General features: G+C 35.9%; 1 protein-coding gene across 4 annotated transcripts in view; it reads left to right on the top strand.

Annotated features, from left to right (window-relative positions):
- Sarm (sterile alpha and armadillo motif) overlaps nucleotides 1–19,511 on the top strand; it is a 288,909-nt gene that overhangs the window by 256,197 nt on the left and 13,201 nt on the right. For all 4 annotated transcript variants that reach the window (XM_089244293.1, XM_089244294.1, XM_089244295.1 and 1 more), the window contains 2 exons: nucleotides 14,197–14,299; nucleotides 17,839–18,028. In XM_089244293.1, the coding sequence (XP_089100419.1) occupies nucleotides 14,197–14,299; nucleotides 17,839–18,028 (293 nt within the window). The remainder of the gene's footprint in view (nucleotides 1–14,196; nucleotides 14,300–17,838; nucleotides 18,029–19,511) is intronic.

Genomic DNA, 19,511 nt, shown 5'->3' with positions numbered 1-19,511 from the left:
CCTTGAACTTCTCGTCAGGCTCCCTGGCACAGATCCTAGCCACCTCCTTCGGTAAGCTATTGATGAGATACGTAATCCACAATTCTTCCGGAATCTGGTGTAATCCCATGTGCCGTAAGAACAGGACCAGGAACAATGAAATGTCATCTGATGATTCAATTCGCGGAACCGACACTTGAAAGTCCCGATTTGTCACAGCCGGTCGAACGGAAGCTTGGCACTTCTCCGCTTCTATCCTCAGTCTCTCGAGTTCGAACTGCATTTCTGATCGCCGGTTCCTCTCTTCGGCATCTTCCCGTCGAATTCTTTCTTTCTCTTCGGCATCTTCCCGTCGAATTCTCTCTTTCTCTTCGGCATCTTCCCGTCGAATCCTCTCCTCTGTTTCTTCTCGTCGAATTCTTTCTTCTGCTTCTTCTTGTCGAATTCTCTCTTCTACGAGGGTCTGTAGCACTCCTCCACTGGACGTAATCAGCTTCTTCAGCTCTATCACTTTCATCTCGGGTTCGGTAGGTTCGCCCAACTCTTCGGCAAGGCGACGGAGTTCGTCTTTTCGATACTTCGCTAAGTATGCCATTTTCACTCACTTGGTACCTAATTAGGATGTCCGCTTAGCTAAAAACACTCACGCGTCTATTTTAAACGTTGGGCGCCAATGTGACTATTGGTGAGGTGTATACGAAGCGACGAACATGAAGCATTCCTTTATTTTGCATTAATATGCGAAACACACAACCCTTCGTGATGAAGGTTAAAGTCGAACTCCTCGAGAATGTCTTCTTCTCTCGATACAACTTAAATCTCACGTGTCTCGTGAATAAAAGTATTACTGTACATCCTTGTTAACAGCTTACCTGTTACAATACTTACTTTCGTACACGAAATACCTTTTTTTTCCAAAACTTAAGAGGAACTATTTTTTTTATAAAAAAACAACATACATTTCTAATATTATATTTTGCATTTTGGTGAAGGCTTCCACTTCGAAAATTCATAGCAGTGAATATTTCCGCGAATTAACTGCTGAAAAAGAACTTTCAATGCAAGAAATGAAATAAAAATTAGAGAGAAAAAAAAGTGTTTAATATTTTTTTTCCCAAACATTATATATACAACAATAAGCACATAGAAGTTTTTTCCAATAAACAATTCACAAACAGGTCCACAGAGAATAATTTGGAATATTAAAATCGCAATTCACAAGAGCACTCTTATGTTTGCTATCAAATAATTACTTAGTTACAATGCAAACCTTTGTCTAGTATTTTATACAGACAAACTCTCTAAATTTGAAAGGATTTTTTCTCCCTCCAACATATGCAATTATTCACAGCATCTAAGAAATTCTTTAACATTTTCATTAGATTTATTTTCATCATGATTCTACAACTGCCATGTTTTCTCACACTGCAAGGGTACCAGAAACTAACACTTTTTCTTCTAATTAAGACTTGGTAATAATTATTTGCATATATAGCTCAGTAGTAATAAACACATTAAGGAGGATGACCAGGTGGTGGCCCAAAATTTCAATAAAATATATTTTTATTTCACAGGTGATGCACAAGAATTTAAATGAACTTAGAACTATCCAAAAAACTTTGCATTAAATTGGCATTTTCACAATTATGCAGTTGAAGCTCAAGGGAGACCAGAGGTGCTAACATGAAGAAAGCACGGTTTGTGTATTCATTATTGGGGAGTTGACATGGAAGAATGTGTAAGTCCCAAAAATCAAATCTCTCACGACAATAAAAAATCTCTGTAGCAAAGCCATAAACACTCACTGATATTGCCGTCTTTGGACAGCTACAGAACTAAACTATTTCTTTTAACGATTCACTCGCTTTGACATTCCACTTGGCACAGGTTTGTATCATCTTATCTAATTCAATCTTTGCTGGAGCAGTTTTATTTTGTGCCTCAGTTCAGCTTTGGTGGGATTTTCTGACTTCAGCACTTTAGAACTGATCTGGAAAATTAATGCAATCCTCCCTTGACAAAGCAACTGTAGCCAGTTCTGATAATGCCTGTAGTAGCTGCTTCAAGCTCACTTTTGCCATCTGAATCATCAGTGTTCCCCATGTTGTCATGATTGTGAACAGCAGTTTTCAACCCTTTAGAACTCTAAAAAAAAATCCTAATTATAAAATATTAATTTCATATTGTTGGCAAGCTGTTGACAAGGATGTACAGTAATACTTTTATGCACGAGACACATGAGGTTTAAATTTTATCGAGAGACGAAGACATTCTCGAGGAGTTTGATTTTAACCTTCGTGATGAAGGGTTGTCAGTTTCGCATGTTAAAGTAGAGTTGTTCTGTATTAATGTAGAATAAAGGAATGTTCCATGTTCGCCGCTCCTTATACACCACACAGACCGTCACAATATACAGTAAAATCTCTTCTAATAGCCACCTCCGAACTACTGCCATATTTTGTTGAAACCAAAGGAGTCTCAGACTTAACATTACAAGAACCTCTGATCAACTACACTGCTCAAAACAATTAGGGGAGCAAGCAAAAAAGTGAAGAAAACCGTGCGAGACAGCCACGTATTGGCATACAATGGATAGTACACGCGTATCAATGCGCAATACAGAAAAAAGACGTAAAAAACATGAAAAGATGATTTAGGGCAACAATTTGGTTACATGTAAACGATAAAAAAAAGTACTGTTTAGACATGATGCATGAGTTTTAATAGGGCGTGTGGCCTCCTCGAACAGCTAAGACTGCTGCACACCTGTTTGCCATGGATGCGATGAGGTTATCGATCAGACTTTGGGGAATACTGTTCCACACCTCAAGAAGTGCAATCTGCAAGTCTCGGACAGTAACAGGCAGCCTTGGTCGCGCAGCAATGCGTCGTCCGAGTATGTCCCAAACATGCTCGATTGGATTCAGGTCAGGAGAGCACGCTGGCCATTCCATACGCTGTATTGTTTCAGCTTCAAGCATGTTCACCACCAGACGAGCTCTATGCGGTCGGGCATTATCATCCTGGAAAACAAAGAAATCTCCAATGGCTCCAGCGTAAGGGATGACATGAGGTCGCAGTATCTCGTCTGCATACCTTCGGGCCGTCAAAGTGCCATTCCGAATGATATGCAGGTCCGTACGTCCGCCTATGCTGATTCCACCCCCATACCATCCAACCAGCTCGTCTGTATTGTGACCTTTCACGAACGAATGCAGGGTTATTTCGAGTGCCCCTGTCCCTCCATACCAGAACACGTCGGGTGTCACACTCCAGATTGAATCGGGACTCGTCTGTAAACAGCACTTGGCTCCAATCATGTTGCTCCCAATCTCGATGTTCAGCAGCCCATCTTCTTCGGGCCGCACGGTGGTGTGGGGTCAACGGAATGCAGACCATTGGCCTATGTGCATAGAGCCCTCCCTCATGAAGCCGATTACGTACTGTTTGGCTGGACACCCTTCGTCCTGTTGCCAAGAGCAACCATATTTGCAACTGCGTAGCATTCTCTGTTCTGTTTCGATGGGCTGTTAACCGTATATACCGGTCATCAGTTGCTGTAGTGGCGCGTGGCCGACCTTGCCCTGGTCGACGTCTAACATTTCCTGTTTCTTAGAATCGATTCCACAGCCTTGCAACAACACTTCTGGCGACTCCAACAGCGTCCGCAACACTACGTTGTGTTTGCCCGGATTCCAGTCTGCCTATAACATGCCATGCGATGGATTCCGGTAAATCACGTTGTTGAGACATCCTCAAGTCACCTTGTCTCAAAAAAAAATACTGCACAATCGAATTTCACAGTTACGGCAGTAAAACAGACGTTTCTGCAACATCCCGATTTCTGCCCTTATCTCCTTTTTCTGGTTTTTGACGTCATGAACTTTGATTTGCATATGAAGTTTTCTTCTTCCGTTTCCTGCTAGGCTTTAAATTATGGATGATTCATTTTATGTTACTTATCGGTATACATCTTTGCGTAATTTTGTTAAAACCATGTGCTCCCCTAATTGTTTTGAGCAGTGTATTTCTGAACGATAACTTTGGACACGAAGTTGAAAAAATATGCATAGTGTAATGAGAAAAATAATTTTCAAGTTGATTTTCAAGGCAGTCCCCCCCCCAAATTCTACAAAAAGAAAGATTATGTGTGTATGCTTTCTTTTCCTGGGTAAATGCTAGATGGGTGTTGAAGGCAGTGGAGAGGGGAAAAACTTACAGATTAGAGGGGACAACAGAAGACATGCTGTCAACACTAATACACAAGCTGTCCAATTACAAGAAAAGCTTTGTTTATGTGGCACTCCCTAGGCCTACTTCAAGGGATAGTTCAATACGAAAAATGGATCTTGCAAATAGCGAATGAATAGAAATATCTAGGGAATAAATTTTTTGGGAGGGATGTGTCAATCTTCTTTTCACAAGAATGTCTTCAGCTATCAAACTGAACATAAAAATGCCCTGGAAAGAAGGCTTAATTTATTTTGGATGGTTTTGTTGGTGGCCGCTGTTGGGAAGTTTTACTGTAATTTTCCATTATAGTTTGCAAAATAATTGTTTCTAATTTCTAGGCAAAAAAAAATTGACAAAGATTTTGAAAATTATACAGGGCCATCTTTGGGGGGTGTAAGGGGTGGCCATTGCCCCCTCCTGGCTTTTGAAAATACACTAAAAATGGTATTATATGTCATCATCAACAACCATTTTCAATCCACTGCTGGATGAAGGTCTCCTCTAAATTTTTCCATTCTGCTCTGTCTGATGCTTTAACCATCCAGTTGACTCCTGCCACTTTCCTGATCTCGTCAATCCATCTTGTGTGGGGACGCCTTCTCGGACGTTTAACACCACGGGGGTACCACTCTAGAATACTAGTGGTCCATCTGTTGTCATGTCTTCTTGCAATATGTCCAGCCCATTTCAAACGTTTGATTCTTTCCATGATATCATATACCTTTGCGTGGTTCCTTATCCAAGTGATTTGTTTTCTGTCTCTTCATGTGATGCCTAATATACATCTTTCCATGCTCCTTTGCGTTGTCTATAGTCTTTGTATCGTCTTGCTTGTGAGTGTCCATGTTTCAGCTCCATAAGTCAGTGCTGGTAGCCCACACTGGTTAAAAACTTTTCTTTTCAGACATAATGGCATATGACTCTTCAGAATTACGTAGTTTTTGCCAAAAATGCGCCATCCAATCCTGATCCTTCTGTTTATTTCATTAATGATTCCGTTGTTCATGGTGATTTCTTGTCCCAGGTATACATAGCTTTCTACTTCTTCTATCTCTGTGCTGTTGAGCAAGATTGTTCTCTTCAATGCAAAGGGGGTTGAACATAACTTTAGTCTTTTGCAGATTCATTTTCAAGCCCACCTGAATACTTGCCTTCGCCAATTCTTGTATCATTTCTTCTAGTTCGTATGGATTACTGCTGATAACAATGTCATCTGCAAAATGCAAATGGTTGAGAAACTCTCAGTTTATTTTAATTCCTTTTTTTATCCCAATCCAGTTTTCTGAATACTTCTTCTAAAACAGCGGTAAAGAGTTTTGGGGAGATAGTATCACCCTGTCTGACTCCTTTTCCGAATTTAATTTTTGCTTTGCCTTTATCCAAATGAATCGTTGCAGTTGCTTTGTCATATATTTTCTTGATGAATGTCTTCTCTACCCCAATTACAGCTAGAGCTTTAACAACAGCAGATGTGAAGAGAGAGTCAAACGCTTTGTCAAAATCAATGAAGGCCATACACAATGGTAATGCGTATTCCTTATGGCTCTCTATAAGTTCCCTGATTGTTTGGATGTGATCCATTGTACTAAATCCACTTTGAAATCTGCCTGTTCTTTTGGTTGAGCTACGTCCAATTTGGATTCAAGCCTATATGTCAGCACTTTGGTGAAGATTTTATAAATTACTGATAGGAGACTGATTGGGTCGATAGTTCTTGATATCCTCTTTTTCACCCTTTTTGTAAAGAAGAACCATCATTGCGTTATTCCAATCTTCAGACACATCTGATTTTGTGAGACAATTTGTGAACACGGCAGCTAGCATACTGGCAAATTCTTCTCCTGCTTCTTTAATAATGTCTATTGAAATCCCATCTTCACCTGGGCATTTGCCTTTTTTCATACATCTTATAGCCTTGTAGACTTCTACTTTCAGCACAGGTGCTACTTGTACAAATTCGGCTTCATTTTCTTTTCTTTCTGCTCCCTTGTCTCTGTCCCGATCCTGTTCTTCATGTTTGTATAGAGTATTATAAAATTCCTCAACAATACTAATGATTTTATTTCCATCTTTTCTTTTTAGTGTAAAAATTTCCTTTCTCCCAACACACAGTTTTCGTTTCGCTGATTTTAAGCTCCTATTATCTTCCAATGCTTTCTTTACAATATCGCAATTAAACTTTCTGACATCTTCTGTAATCCGTTTTCGTACTGTCTTTCAAAGTTCTGCATACTCCACTTTTGATTAAGGGTCATTCTTCCTAATTTGAAATTCTCTCCAGTCTTTCATAAGTTTCTTTGTTTCTTCTGTTATTTTCTTCACCGGTTTGATTTCTTTTTCTCCAGCGACTTCTTTTGCTACTTCTTTCAGGGTGGTGGTTAAAGTTTTATTCATCATGGTAACATCTTGTTCATCCTCAGTGGTGTTGTACAGCAAATCAAATCAGTTCTTCAGCTCTAACTGGAATTTATATTGATGTTCTTGAAGCTTTACCATACCGATGACAGTTTTACTATTTTTGATAAGTTTCGCTCTTTCCGTTTTAGTGTTAAGCCTTATTCTGCATCTAACCAGTTGATGATCACTTCCTGTATTGAATTTGTTGAGAACACTGCAGTCTTGGATCATATGTGTAGCGACCCTTTTTCAACTGTTTATTATCATTCTTTTTGTTATTATTATTATTTATGTCAGTGTGGCAACATGTGTATTTTTATGTAGTCAAAGCCGACTATCATTCTTGTTGTTTACATTCGGCATATCGGTACGTCTGCCACAGGCTCCTGCTGTATAGTTATATAAATTGTAAAATAAAACATGTAAATAATTAACAATCGCTATATTCTAAATGTAAGCTAGCCTACCGAACGACGTCTCGCCCCCAACACGTAACATATGCTTCTTATTAGATAGCATGTAGTCAATCTCACTAGTTGTTCCAGTTGGGCTTCTCCAGGTCCACTTTCTTTAGGGTTTCTTCTTAAAAAATGAATTCATGATGCATAACTGTTCGCTCTCTGCAAATTCGACGAGAGGATTTCCTCTGTCGTTTTGTACACCATAACCATGACTTCCAACTGAGCTTTCACCATTACTTCTCTCTCCAATTCTGGCATTGAAGTCACCCATTACTATTTTTGATATGATGGTTTCCTTTACTATGCAGCTCGTCTAGTTCTTCATATAAAAGTCTTCTACTTCTTTCTCAGAATAGCTTGTTGTTGGTGCATAGATTTGTATAATCTGTATCCGGTATCTGCTTGATATTTGCATAACCAGCTTTGCAACTCTATCAGATGTACTATCTAACTCAACTATGTGATCTTTCCACTTTTTATGAATGAGAAATCCTACTCCACTGGTTCTTCCATTATCTGTTCCCCTGTAGTAAAATACATGTCCACTGGCAAGTTCGATTTTCCCCTCCCCTTTTCTTCTTATTTCACAGATGCCTAAGATGTCCCAAAATTTTTTTTTTTTTTCTAGTTCTTCTTCCGACTCCTGTAAACGATTTTCTCAAGAAAGAGATTGTCCGTTATACGTGGCCAAAGTCATCATCTTATGGCAGCGTGGTTCAACCCAGAGATTCTTAGCACCCTCTGTCTTCATGTCTTGCTGGTTGCTGCCATAACCAGGGACACTCAGACTGCTGGGGACTGAGGGCCTTAGTTTATTGACAGAGTTCATATTTGTTTTTTAGAGGGTTTTTGGCCCTAATCCTCCATGCTGGCCAGTGCGGGTTGGAAGAAGCCCATCTGCGTCCGTTCACCACGTGTTAAACATGGCTACTTACAGGCTGCACCACGAGAAGGTGCAGATTGGACATGAAGGAATCAACTAGGAGTAGAGGCTTAAAGTCCTCATAATGAGAGGTAATTAAAGGGTCTTCTCCTAGTTAACAAGTAAAGACTATTCAACAGCCCGGTATATATGTATACAAATATATATACATACATTGAGTACATGTTCTTTGCCCCATGGCCCCCACAAGGGGTGGGCTGACAAGGCTCCAGCCCTGGGGCCTGGGAGGATTTTAATAATTTTTTTGTTTTTTCACGCTATAAATTTTCATCATAAAATGGGCCGTGAAAGTCTAGTCGGGGGCCTGTAAAAGATCCCAGTTTAGAGGCCTTGCTTGAGGATGTGGGGGCTATGCTTTGCCCCCCCCCCCCTGGAAAAAGTTGAAATGATGGCCCTGAAATTATATAAATATTTATAACTATATCTATATGTATATAATTGATTTTTTTAATGTCCGTCTGTCTGTGTGTATGTTCTCTATACAAATCTACAATTTTAGATCGATCGTCGCCAAATTTTGCATATATACCAAATGGGACCCGACTTGAACGATAGGCTACTTTAAAATTTCGTCAGAGCAGGGCAAGTGCCCCAAATGGGCGAAAAACTGTCGGGCAACAATGGTTTTTGGGCCTCAACAATCACTTTCCGAACGTTTACTTTTGTTACCGTGGTTCCCTAGCAATGCATTTCAGAAGTGTGTATGCCTTTATAACGGTTTGTCACTTCTTTAATCCTGTTAGTATGTGTATATTTACAGTTTATGCTTTTATAATGGTTGGCCACATTTTCAATACTCTCAGTAATGAGGCTTTTTGAATAGACGTCATAATCATCATCAGCATCGCTTTGAGGGTCAGGAAAAGGGTGATCCTCATAGAAATCAGTGTTAAAATTGCCGATTTTACTGTAGAAATGCGAAAATTTGGCGGGGTTTTCGCCACACATCAACAATTTTAAAAAATTTTATTGAATTCTAGATTTTTGAAATATTGAGTTCGCTTAGAGATGTACAAAGCCCAGGAGATTAAATATGAAGTAATTAGCTGGACCTACTTTGGAGTTGGACATTCATGCAATAACATAGATTTCAACTTTTTATTTACATTTTCTCAAGCATAAAAATTAATGTCTCCGTATTGTCTTTTGATATTCAACTGCATAAATCATAGTTTAGGATGTTTTAAAATTAATTATGGGCCCGTAAAGTACATCGAAGAAATTCCACAGCTGCAATTAAGCATTTTTGAAAGCTGAAACAGGCAGAAATAGATAACTTGAAGTTCAGGGGGGGGGGGGGGGATCGAAATACCTAGCGTCCCTTAAAAAAAGGAAAAAATATATATATTCGTTTCTATGTTTCTTTAAATCTAAATTTGTTTATTTCATGAAGTCGTGCAGGAAGTCGCCATATTGGTTAACTTAGACACGGTTTGCATGTCCCTCAAAGAAAGAGGGAGATACCACGTGATCCAAACAGCCTCATTGAAGAAAACCCGGGCAGCGCCGGGTATTATAGCTAGTGTAATATAATTATTATATATATATTTTTCAATATAAAAGCTGTGTACTACGGTGCACAACAGCAATTTGATTATTCGCTACATAACTAAATACACTATAGTCCGTTTCAGGTTAACTTTGCAGTGAAGAGGAAGCTACGAGGGAACCGCATCACTCGTTGTTATGGCAACGAAAGCCTCTTAACCTATGTATCGATGCGCGGCCTTGGTAAGGTATGGCTGATTCTCGCCAATCTCGCAGAAAAAAATATTTTTTACGTGTAACGTAATGCTTGTAGAAAAAATTGCAGTCAGTTAGTAACAAAAAATTAGCTAATGAAAAAAAAAAATCATTGTCGATACTTTCAGAAATCAAAGTTGCGGTTTTTGAAATCATTTTTTTTTATTGAAAAGTATCTTAGTAACTCTTATTAACCGGTTTTGACGTTTGAATTTGGGAATAGCCCCAAATAATAATAATAAAAATGATAAGGCAAAATTTAGAATTCTTTTACTCACTTTTCTTGCCGAAATTTCCGTCGCTCATCCACCCGAACGCATATACGTCGATGCCACTTATTATCACTACAGTTTTAGTCATTTTTCACGGATTCCCATTCTATGGAATCCTCACTTGACGTTGTAGAACTATCTTATTAATTGTTGTTGCTCCAACATGTGTTCCATCAGGCCACCTGCAATCCGAAATTCCTATTCTTTTTCAATAACGTGCTTTATGCATTATTGCCAAAAAGAACGGAGAACGTTTTAGCGTGTCTATCTCTGGTGAAAAGCAAGATACAACCGTCACAGAAGAAAAAAATACACTGCAAGCCTAAACCATTGTGGGTCTCTCTCTCTCTTGCTTATTTATATTTATCTGGAGAGACACTGAAGGGTCATCTGGAGGAGCAGCCTCTGCTGTGGGGGAGGAAGTTGGTGTGGTGAAAAGAGACATTACTTATGTCAACACCCTCCGCTATCGGCTATTGGAATTCAGAAACCACCCCTATCCTACGAACACGGCAAGAAATAGATATTAAAAAAAGAGGGGGGGGGGGTCTGGAACCGTAACCTACCCCCATAAAGAGAGCCTCACAACGGTATCGGCGCTGTCGTGAAAGAGGGACACTTCCTGTAATCTGTGAGTGAATATCTGAATTCGTTGGAGGTTATTTTCGCGAGAAAAAAAAACCTGATTGAATATTCGTCTGGGTGTGTAGGCCTATAACTACATGCAAAACTGAATGAAAAATTGTATCGGAAAAAATTCAACAAAATGACGATATAATATATATATATAACTGAGCAATCAAAAAAAAAAAAGCACGACAGTGATATTGGCGGGGAAAATTTCTTGGAAATCGCGCCAAAATGTTCTTGAGCTCGCCATGGATTTTTGATAATGGTAACCAATATTTTTCTAATTTAAAAATTTTAAACGAATATACATTGGTTCAAAACGGTATTTTTTCAGTATCTTTTTCAAAATCATAAAAAAATTTGAAATATTCTATATAAATGATCATCATAAACCTCCGATGTATGGAACTATATTTTGTGGCGAAGGAATACACTCTCTACCTTTCTCTCCACTGCAAAGTTAACCTGAAACAAACTATAGTTAATCAAATATTATGTGCTAAAGCTGTTGATAGCCATTTGAGTGGGGCCGATTGCAATTAAAATTTGAAAACCACTTAAACAAGGAAAAAAATACTAACTTAATATCTTACCGGTGGAGGGTGTTTAATAAATGATCGCCGTCGCTTCTGCAAAGGATGTGGGTGATGTGGAAAATCAAATATATTAAGAACAGCATCTTTCAAATAGCGTTGAGGACTTGTAGATGTCAGCTGTGAAATGCTCAGCGCAAAGAACAGATGCTTTAGTAGGATCTATGACTTTCTTTTCATAGCTTTTCCACGAATTGTTTAAGAACTTCTTCGTTTAGAAGAGGAAACCTTTATTTTAAAAAAAAGTGTATTCATTACCAGGCTTCAAAAAAAGCAATAAAATCAATCAATCATTGTTCTTAATAGTAGCTTAACAATAATTGTTTGATAATTATAATACATTGATAAAATAATTAGATATTATAAACATAATTATAACACATGATTATGATGCATTTATGATTCTTCATATTTCACTTTTCATAATTAAGCAAAAACAAATATAATGTAATATGATGTAAATAATATTAATTGCATTTTACCACTCTTTATTATCAGATTATTTTCCCCAGAAATAGAAAAGTTTAAGTTCTTTGTTTCCTTAATTTGCAAGGGATTATAGAATGCAATTTTTAATTAAACATATTTCGTCAATTTTTCTGTCATAAAAATTCTAACCCAAATAGTAATAAGAAATTTCTACACTATTTAAAAAATTTATGAGGTTTAAAATTCATGTGAAATTAATTTATTTTGAATTAGGCTTATCAAACAGAAATTGAATGTGAAATGAAAACTACACGAGTTTAATTTTACAATTTCAGTATAAAAATGAATGCATCTTTTAATATAAAACCATGTGCAACTCACCTATGAAACCAAAGTTTATTTCTATCTTTCTTCTATTTTCCCCATCGATTGGTGCAATTATAGGCAGAACATGATATCAGCATTTGTGTATGCACAGATAGACAACTATACTAATGAAATAATATGAAAACTGAAAAAAATACTGAAAATGGAAGTTTCCCCCTATCGTTTGAGCAATGTTTTGCCTGTTTTGCTCTGTCACGCCCACTTTTGCATTCCTCCGCGTCGGCTCGCACACGTCTGTTATTGTATAGGGCGTCTTACTCTTTACTACCCCCTTTACTTATAGCTCAGTGCATTCACCTTATTAATTTCCATTAAATCTAGCAGATGACAGTTGAAAGACCTTCCTTGTTAGTGGTGTGTATTTAACAAAAATTTCTCACGTAATTATTAAAATTAAAACTTTGTTCTATATTTATCAATAATTACAGTTTTGCCATCAGCCATTAATATTCTTGGGGAACCTACTTTTAATAGGGTTGCTGATTTTTTAAATATATGACATCCATATTTGAATCACTAAATGTAAAAAGGGGGTCATGTCACATTTTTTAAATTTTTTATGTTTTGATTGATTCGTGTAATAGAGACGCCAACACATTTTATGGGAAAATGGGTCAAGTCTCGCCTCTAGATGCTGAGGAAAAAATGAACGTTAAAAGTAAAAAGGTGTCTAGTCCAGGACATGACCCCCTTTTACATTTAATTCTCAAGAACGCTAACAGGTGGCAGCAGGGCTTCCTTACCGTCATAAGGTTTCTTCGTTTACATTGCTTTTGTTTTGTTGACCAAGGGCTGTTATTTGACATTATTAATAAAACGTAGTCGTTAGTGAATCATGGAAGTAACATCAGACTATTCAGACTCTTCTTTGTGTCAGGAGGAAAATGTCTCAACTAAGATAAAGGAAACGAGGAGTGAGAAATACATCTTACAGATGGGCTTTTTCTTTACCCCGTAATAGAGATTTCGCCCTTATTAAAAAAGATTTATCAAGAATGAGAGATTGTACCCAGTGGACCAATATGTGGATTTGATCAACTAAAATGCATCAAAGTTTACTGTAGTAAAACTTAAAAGGACATTATCAATTTCAAGATGTGGTGGCCTAACCTGTATAAGAAGTCTTAAATTTAGAAAGCAGGGCAAAAAGAATGTCCCAAAACAACAAAAGATTTATTTTTCTACTGCCAAATGCCATCAATTTTCTCTTCACAAAGATTCATCCTATACAGTGAAATGTACTCAGTACATCAATGGTATTGGCTTACGAATCTTTCCACTAAGAAAACCTGGTGTACCATTAATAATACCCCAAAGCAAGGCTAATTCATAGACAAAACTTCCAATAACCAAAGAAAAAAATGGATGACTGGAATGAAACAAATAAAAAATACATCTCAATGGAGTATAACGATTTTTGGGGCCAGATTTTTAATGTGCACCAATCATTAACTCATTAGAAAGGTAACCAGGAGTACTTTTGATCCCCGTCTAACAGGAAGTTTGTGTAGTATGAAAAGCTAAATAAAGTTTGTTTCATTGCATACATTTGTTTATTTATGTGTTTTCCAGAGACTTTTCATTAAGGAATTGGGACTCTAAAATGCTTAATTGTAAAAAAAAGGTCATGTCCGTATCAAACTTTACTCTCTCATGGCTATTCTTAAGCAATTAAAATTTAAAATCCTCTATCGGGATTCATTACATGTATTCCACAGACACTGCAATTAGATTTTTTACTAAAAAAAAATTATTAGAGAAGATATACGTTTTTTTTTGCCTCCTGAAAACTTGAGAAAATGTGACATGACCCTTTTTACATTTAGCAATTCATTTATTATTGGCATCTTTCTCTCAGCCACCTCTGAGGCATTTTGCCTGTTTTAACATTGTATTTGAAGGACATTGTAGATTCTTTTTTTGTGTGCAGAATATTTGTCTATTAACAATTTTCTGCACTTTTATTATCATTGAGGTGGGGGGTGCCAAAATATTATACACTTACACTTGAGAAATGTCTAGATACAGCCCTGGTGAGAATGACTCATTAACAAGGGAGAGTGATGTCTTTCTACATATTTTATTCCATGTTGAATCATGTACTAAGTAAATTATCACTTTGTTGCTAGGTTTAGCTCAGCAAAGTGAAGCGGCTGAAGAAGAAGCGAGTAAACAGAAATCATTAGATGTATTTGTAAGCTATCGACGATCAAATGGATCTCAACTAGCTAGGTAAGGCATTTATTATCAATGAAATAAAATATATTGTATATATACTAAATCAGCATTTCTCAACCTATGGTGTCCATAGGCAGACTTAATAATTAAATTCAAATTGAATGAAAAATTCATTCAGTTGTGAAATTTCTATTAGCAATAAAAAAACCAATACTATTAAAAAAATGTGTTTCATGGAAAAAATGTTAAAAAGTGGTGATCACATCTTGATGAGGAAAAATATAGGAAATTAAAATCTTGAATAAGGCAAAATAGACGGCATCACGAATTGTTGCCAAAAATTTGTTGTTACTCTGCAAAATCACCAATTATAGCTAAAAAATTATTTATGGGAGGCACATGAGGGGCTATTGAAAATTGTAGCAAATTGTGGTTGAAAAATATACTTCCTAGAAAAAAGTTGAGTATGACAAATATGAGAGATTAATATTGATAATACAACCTAACATGAATTTGAAGTTTGCAGAATGGCTTGTTTTTAATAAATCAGACATGCTGATCACAAAAATGACATTTGTTTTTTCCCCATCACCAACAGATTTTTTACAAATTATTATTGCGAAACATTGATTGAATACATTGTTATTAGAATTTAAAATTATTTGCTGAGTAAAATGATAATAAAAATAAAATGCTATAAGTGGTGCCACTTGTTCTATTTCACAGAGCTCGATTTTCACCTGCACATGTGCAGTGATTAAACGTGTATTTTGTCAGTTTATTTTACAGCAATATGGCATCAAGAGGTTGTATAAATAACCCAGACTGCTTTTGGTAAAATATGTTGCATTTGTGGTGAATATGTTGTGAAGAAAAAACAATGTAGCATAACTGGCGTTGTTAAAAAGGTATATCCTGCTTACTTCAGTATGCAACTTGGCGATCAGGACAAGAAATGGGCCTCGCATAAAGTGTCACACCTGTGCTGAACATTTCCGGAAATGAATTTTAGGTGAAATAAACTCTTTTCCATTACTTTGGGTGTTTAAAAGAAATATTTCACCAGTTCCAAAAAAAGACAGAAGTGTTCCTTTGAAGGAAAATAGTGTAAAATATTTAACCTAATTTCTTTTCAGATATGTATCTGATTTCATCATAATTCATTTGACTTTTTTTTCAAGTGATTTTTAAGTAAAAAAAACCATGTTTTACAATTTGTATATGCGAATATTTATAAAAAAATGTCTCAAATCCAAATTTTTTAGTTTCACAATTGTAAAAAATCCTTACAAAAATCATGATACAGAAAAATTGATATATTTGAAATTGTCATATCATATTTCATCTAAATTAGAAAAAGTTAAATTTTGTAGACCTATGTAATTTGCAGATTGTCATAACAGTTTATCTGTTGTGAAAATTATCCTCGTTTGCAATTTTGGTAAACAAATTAAAACAAATCTTTTTGAAAAAAATGAGACAATCATGTTCCTGATCAATCTGACCCCGATTTAACGATTTCCTTGATTCAATGAATATAATTGTCCATTTTTTCTAATCCATTGAATCAGAGTTACACTGTACTACAGTGTTTTCCTAAAAATTAATATAAGACCCGGTCTTATATTAATTTTCGCCTCAAAAAATTTATTAGGGCTTATTTTCTGGGTAGGGCTTATATTAGAAGTATCATGAAAAATCATACTACAGCTTATTTTTTGATAAAATAGCTCTACTTTTTGAAGATATTCTACAATGATAGTCGCACAAAAATCGACAAAAAATTGCAAACACTGAACTTCATAAAACATTTCTTTTGGGTGTCATTGTTTAAAGTAAACAAGAAGTTCAATTCAGATTTTCAGGACCAAACGAAGTGCTATGTCCATGCCAGCCGAAATACTCGTTGCTTCGTTCTGTCTTCACCATCGAACTATACTAGTTATGTACTTATGACAGTAACATTCATTGGGTAGCTGAAATACGTCATGTTTTTTATTTTATTTATCATGAGAAACACTGTGAGCAGTAATTTTCTTTGTTTTCTTTGATAAAGGCCAAAGTATCATATTTATCTGCTTACATAAGGTACCTCTCAGATGCCTGCTTGGGTGTTAACAAAAATTTAAATATAATTTATTTCAAGTATTAAATTTCAATATCATTTATTCATATTTTTATTTAATTATAAATAATAATAATAAAGCTATTATATAGATACAGTTTGTTGAAACGGAAAACTAAAGGCATCTGATTGACGATTTTAACTATGGCTTATTTTTGGGGAAGCACTGTGCCTTCTTCCAAACTCATAAAAAGAAAAATCTGATACTATGATTTGCAGGGTGAAAAAGCAGTATAAGCACCCTTCTTGGCACTACTTTGGCGCCAAGCAGTGGCGAGGCTAATGTAACCCCGAAAAAGAGAAATAAAGTTTTTTTCAACGCTCACCTGTTTTTTTTACATTCTCTACCGCAGAGCAATAATCTGTCAGAAATAGAAATAATCCTTGGAGCACATACTCATCAAATAATCCTTAGGGCACAAACACATGAAATACTCCAAAATGCGCGTAATCAATTGAAATAATCCAATGGAAATAAATGGGCGGTAAACTCACACTACAGAATTTTAAAAATAAGTCACTACAATACGAAATTAAAATCACCAGAAAAATTAACTCTGAAGTGTTTGAAGTTACTAGGCCTCGGCCCAACAGAAGCTTTTTAACACTGTCAAGAACTAAAGAAATTGGTGCTGAAAATCGACTGTGAGCAGAATATTCTGTAACAATACACGGTGGAAGTGAAATGACACGTTCAACAATGCATTAGCGCAAAAAACGTTTCGTCCAATCCCTAACATAGGTGCATGCGAATATCCAAATCCGTGGCTACACCTGTAGGCCAAACTTCATTCGGGCTTGTACGTCGCTTCGCTCCTCCGGCCGTTAAATACATTAAGGTCACATATACCTTCAGAACACACATGTTTCGCATGTACCAATTCATTACTAATTCCCTAGAGGTACTGCATTCCCCCATACAAGATGTATATACAGTTTGGTAATTGTAATGGTAGTCTTACCTTAAAAATCATGCATAAACTGTTAGTTTCCACAGTAAAACAATTTTAAGACCTCTTGGAAGTAAAACTGTAGCAAATTGCCCAATGGCAATAGATTGAAATTGTGATTGGTGAATAATCAACTAAACTGCTTCATTATGCAGTCAAGGCTTCTTTTTTACAAATCTGTACCGACATGAAAAAGCAGTTCATGAAACTGAAAGTTCCCAAATAGGAAAGACATTTGAAGGAAAGGTATATTTAAGACAAAGAAAATTAGTTTGTAAAAACATGTGGTTTGTATGATTTGTAAATTGGAAGTTCATAAAATTGAGTGTCGACCAATATAAAGTGTAGATCAATATAAATTATAAACCAAAAAAACTTTTTCACATAAATCTGGTTATAGAAGTCATTTTTCTTTGCTATGTGGAAACTTTTTAAGTAGAGGACTGAAATGTATTTAAACTTTCTTTTTTTTTTTACACGATATCCTTCAATCACTAAATTCTGAATTTGCATTACAGCTTGCTCAAAGTTCATCTCCAACTTCGTAGTTTTTCAGTATTCATAGATGTTGAGCGTCTAGAAGCTGGAAAATTTGATTATAATCTTCTAGATAGCATTCGACAAGCAAAGCACTTTTTGCTAGTTCTGACACCAAATTCCTTAGATCGATGCATTGAAGACACAGAGTGCAAAGACTGGGTACATAAAGTGAGTACGGTATTATATATATATTACTGTGCATTAATTTCAAATTTCATAAAATCAGATTTTTAATCCATCATTTGAAGCACCTTAATGAATAGGGTAGTTGGTAGGTTATATTTAAAATGACACTACTAAGACCTATGTGGCGCCTGTTCTAGTGGACGCACCCATATCCCACTATGTTTTCAAAAGTCTGAGTCTTTTTTGAAGTTTAGACATTTTCTCGAATTTCCAAAAAAATACTGGGCGAATTGTCTCAAATTTCAGTCATATATACCCCATGTTAGTACTCACCATTTCCAGTCACAAGTAAGAAAAAAATGTTTTTGATCGACTTTACATCCGAAAAAGCTGCAAATGATTTGTAACTTTAACAAAATATTGTACTGACTTTGTGTAATGTTTATGTGCATTTTTGTGGGAATAGCACTCATATTCATGAAAATATAAATGTTTCCAGCAAAAATTCTAATTTTCATCTCATGATTTTCAAACTAATGCTTACGAATATTTACAAAAAATTAAAATGATACAAGTCATTATTCAATGAGTTATAAGTATTTTTAGTGAATTATTATTAGTTGCACATGCGCAAAGAATATAAATTTTACTTTTCATAATTTGATTGCTGTATATAGTGCAACTTATATGAAAATTCCAGCTGAATGTCGTGAAAATTCAGAAAGATATATGTGATATTGTGAGCTGTTGTTTTGAAACTTGCTGAAAGTAACTGAACAATAAGAGATTTTTCACAAATTGGTATGCAATTATTTTGTGTTACTTGAATATTTTGAGAATAAGCCCACAGCACTGTGCGAATGAACGAAGACAAGTGTCTGATGCATCAGATGTGTTTAAGAAGTGTTTTAGCATAACACCTGTATATGATAAATAAACTGAAGTCAAAATGAAATAACAGTAAATAATCAAGTACTATTTCGTGAAAAATCCCTTATTATTCAGTTTTTTCAGCAAGTTTGGAAATTTTAACTCACAGTATCATAGATATCTTTCTGAATCTTCATGACATTCAGCTGGATTTTCATTTAAGTTGCACTATATATCTGACAATCCAATTATGAAAAATAAAATTCATTCTTGCACATGCGCAATTAATAATCATTTATTAAAATACTCATCTCATTGAGTAATTTATCACATTTTAAATTTCTATATACAACCTCTGACAATAAAGTTTGGTGAATAGTCCTGTAACATTAACGTAGATGAAATGTTAGCGAAAGTTACCTTACTGTCCGTCGAAATAGTCACCTCCCATTACTACGCACCGCTGAGATCTCTTATACATGTCCTGGAAACTTTGCAAGAACGTCACGTTTCGTTGGATGTCAGGAATTCGTCAAATCTCTTTCTTTTCAAAGCGAGTTTGAGTCGTGGGAATAGGAAGAAGTCTGGAGGATTGAGATCTGGCGAGTATGGTGGATGTTCAATTTGAACCACCCCCTTTTTTGCCAGGAATTGT

The sequence above is a fragment of the Pholcus phalangioides genome, unplaced genomic scaffold (genome assembly GCF_987345545.1).
Source record: "Pholcus phalangioides strain wild (caught in Gottingen) unplaced genomic scaffold, Ppha-v1.0 ptg000015l_1, whole genome shotgun sequence".
In the NCBI taxonomy this organism is placed as follows: domain Eukaryota; kingdom Metazoa; phylum Arthropoda; class Arachnida; order Araneae; family Pholcidae; genus Pholcus; species Pholcus phalangioides.
Note: the sequence above shows the minus strand (reverse complement) of the source record. Positions and strands in the feature narration are given on the sequence as shown.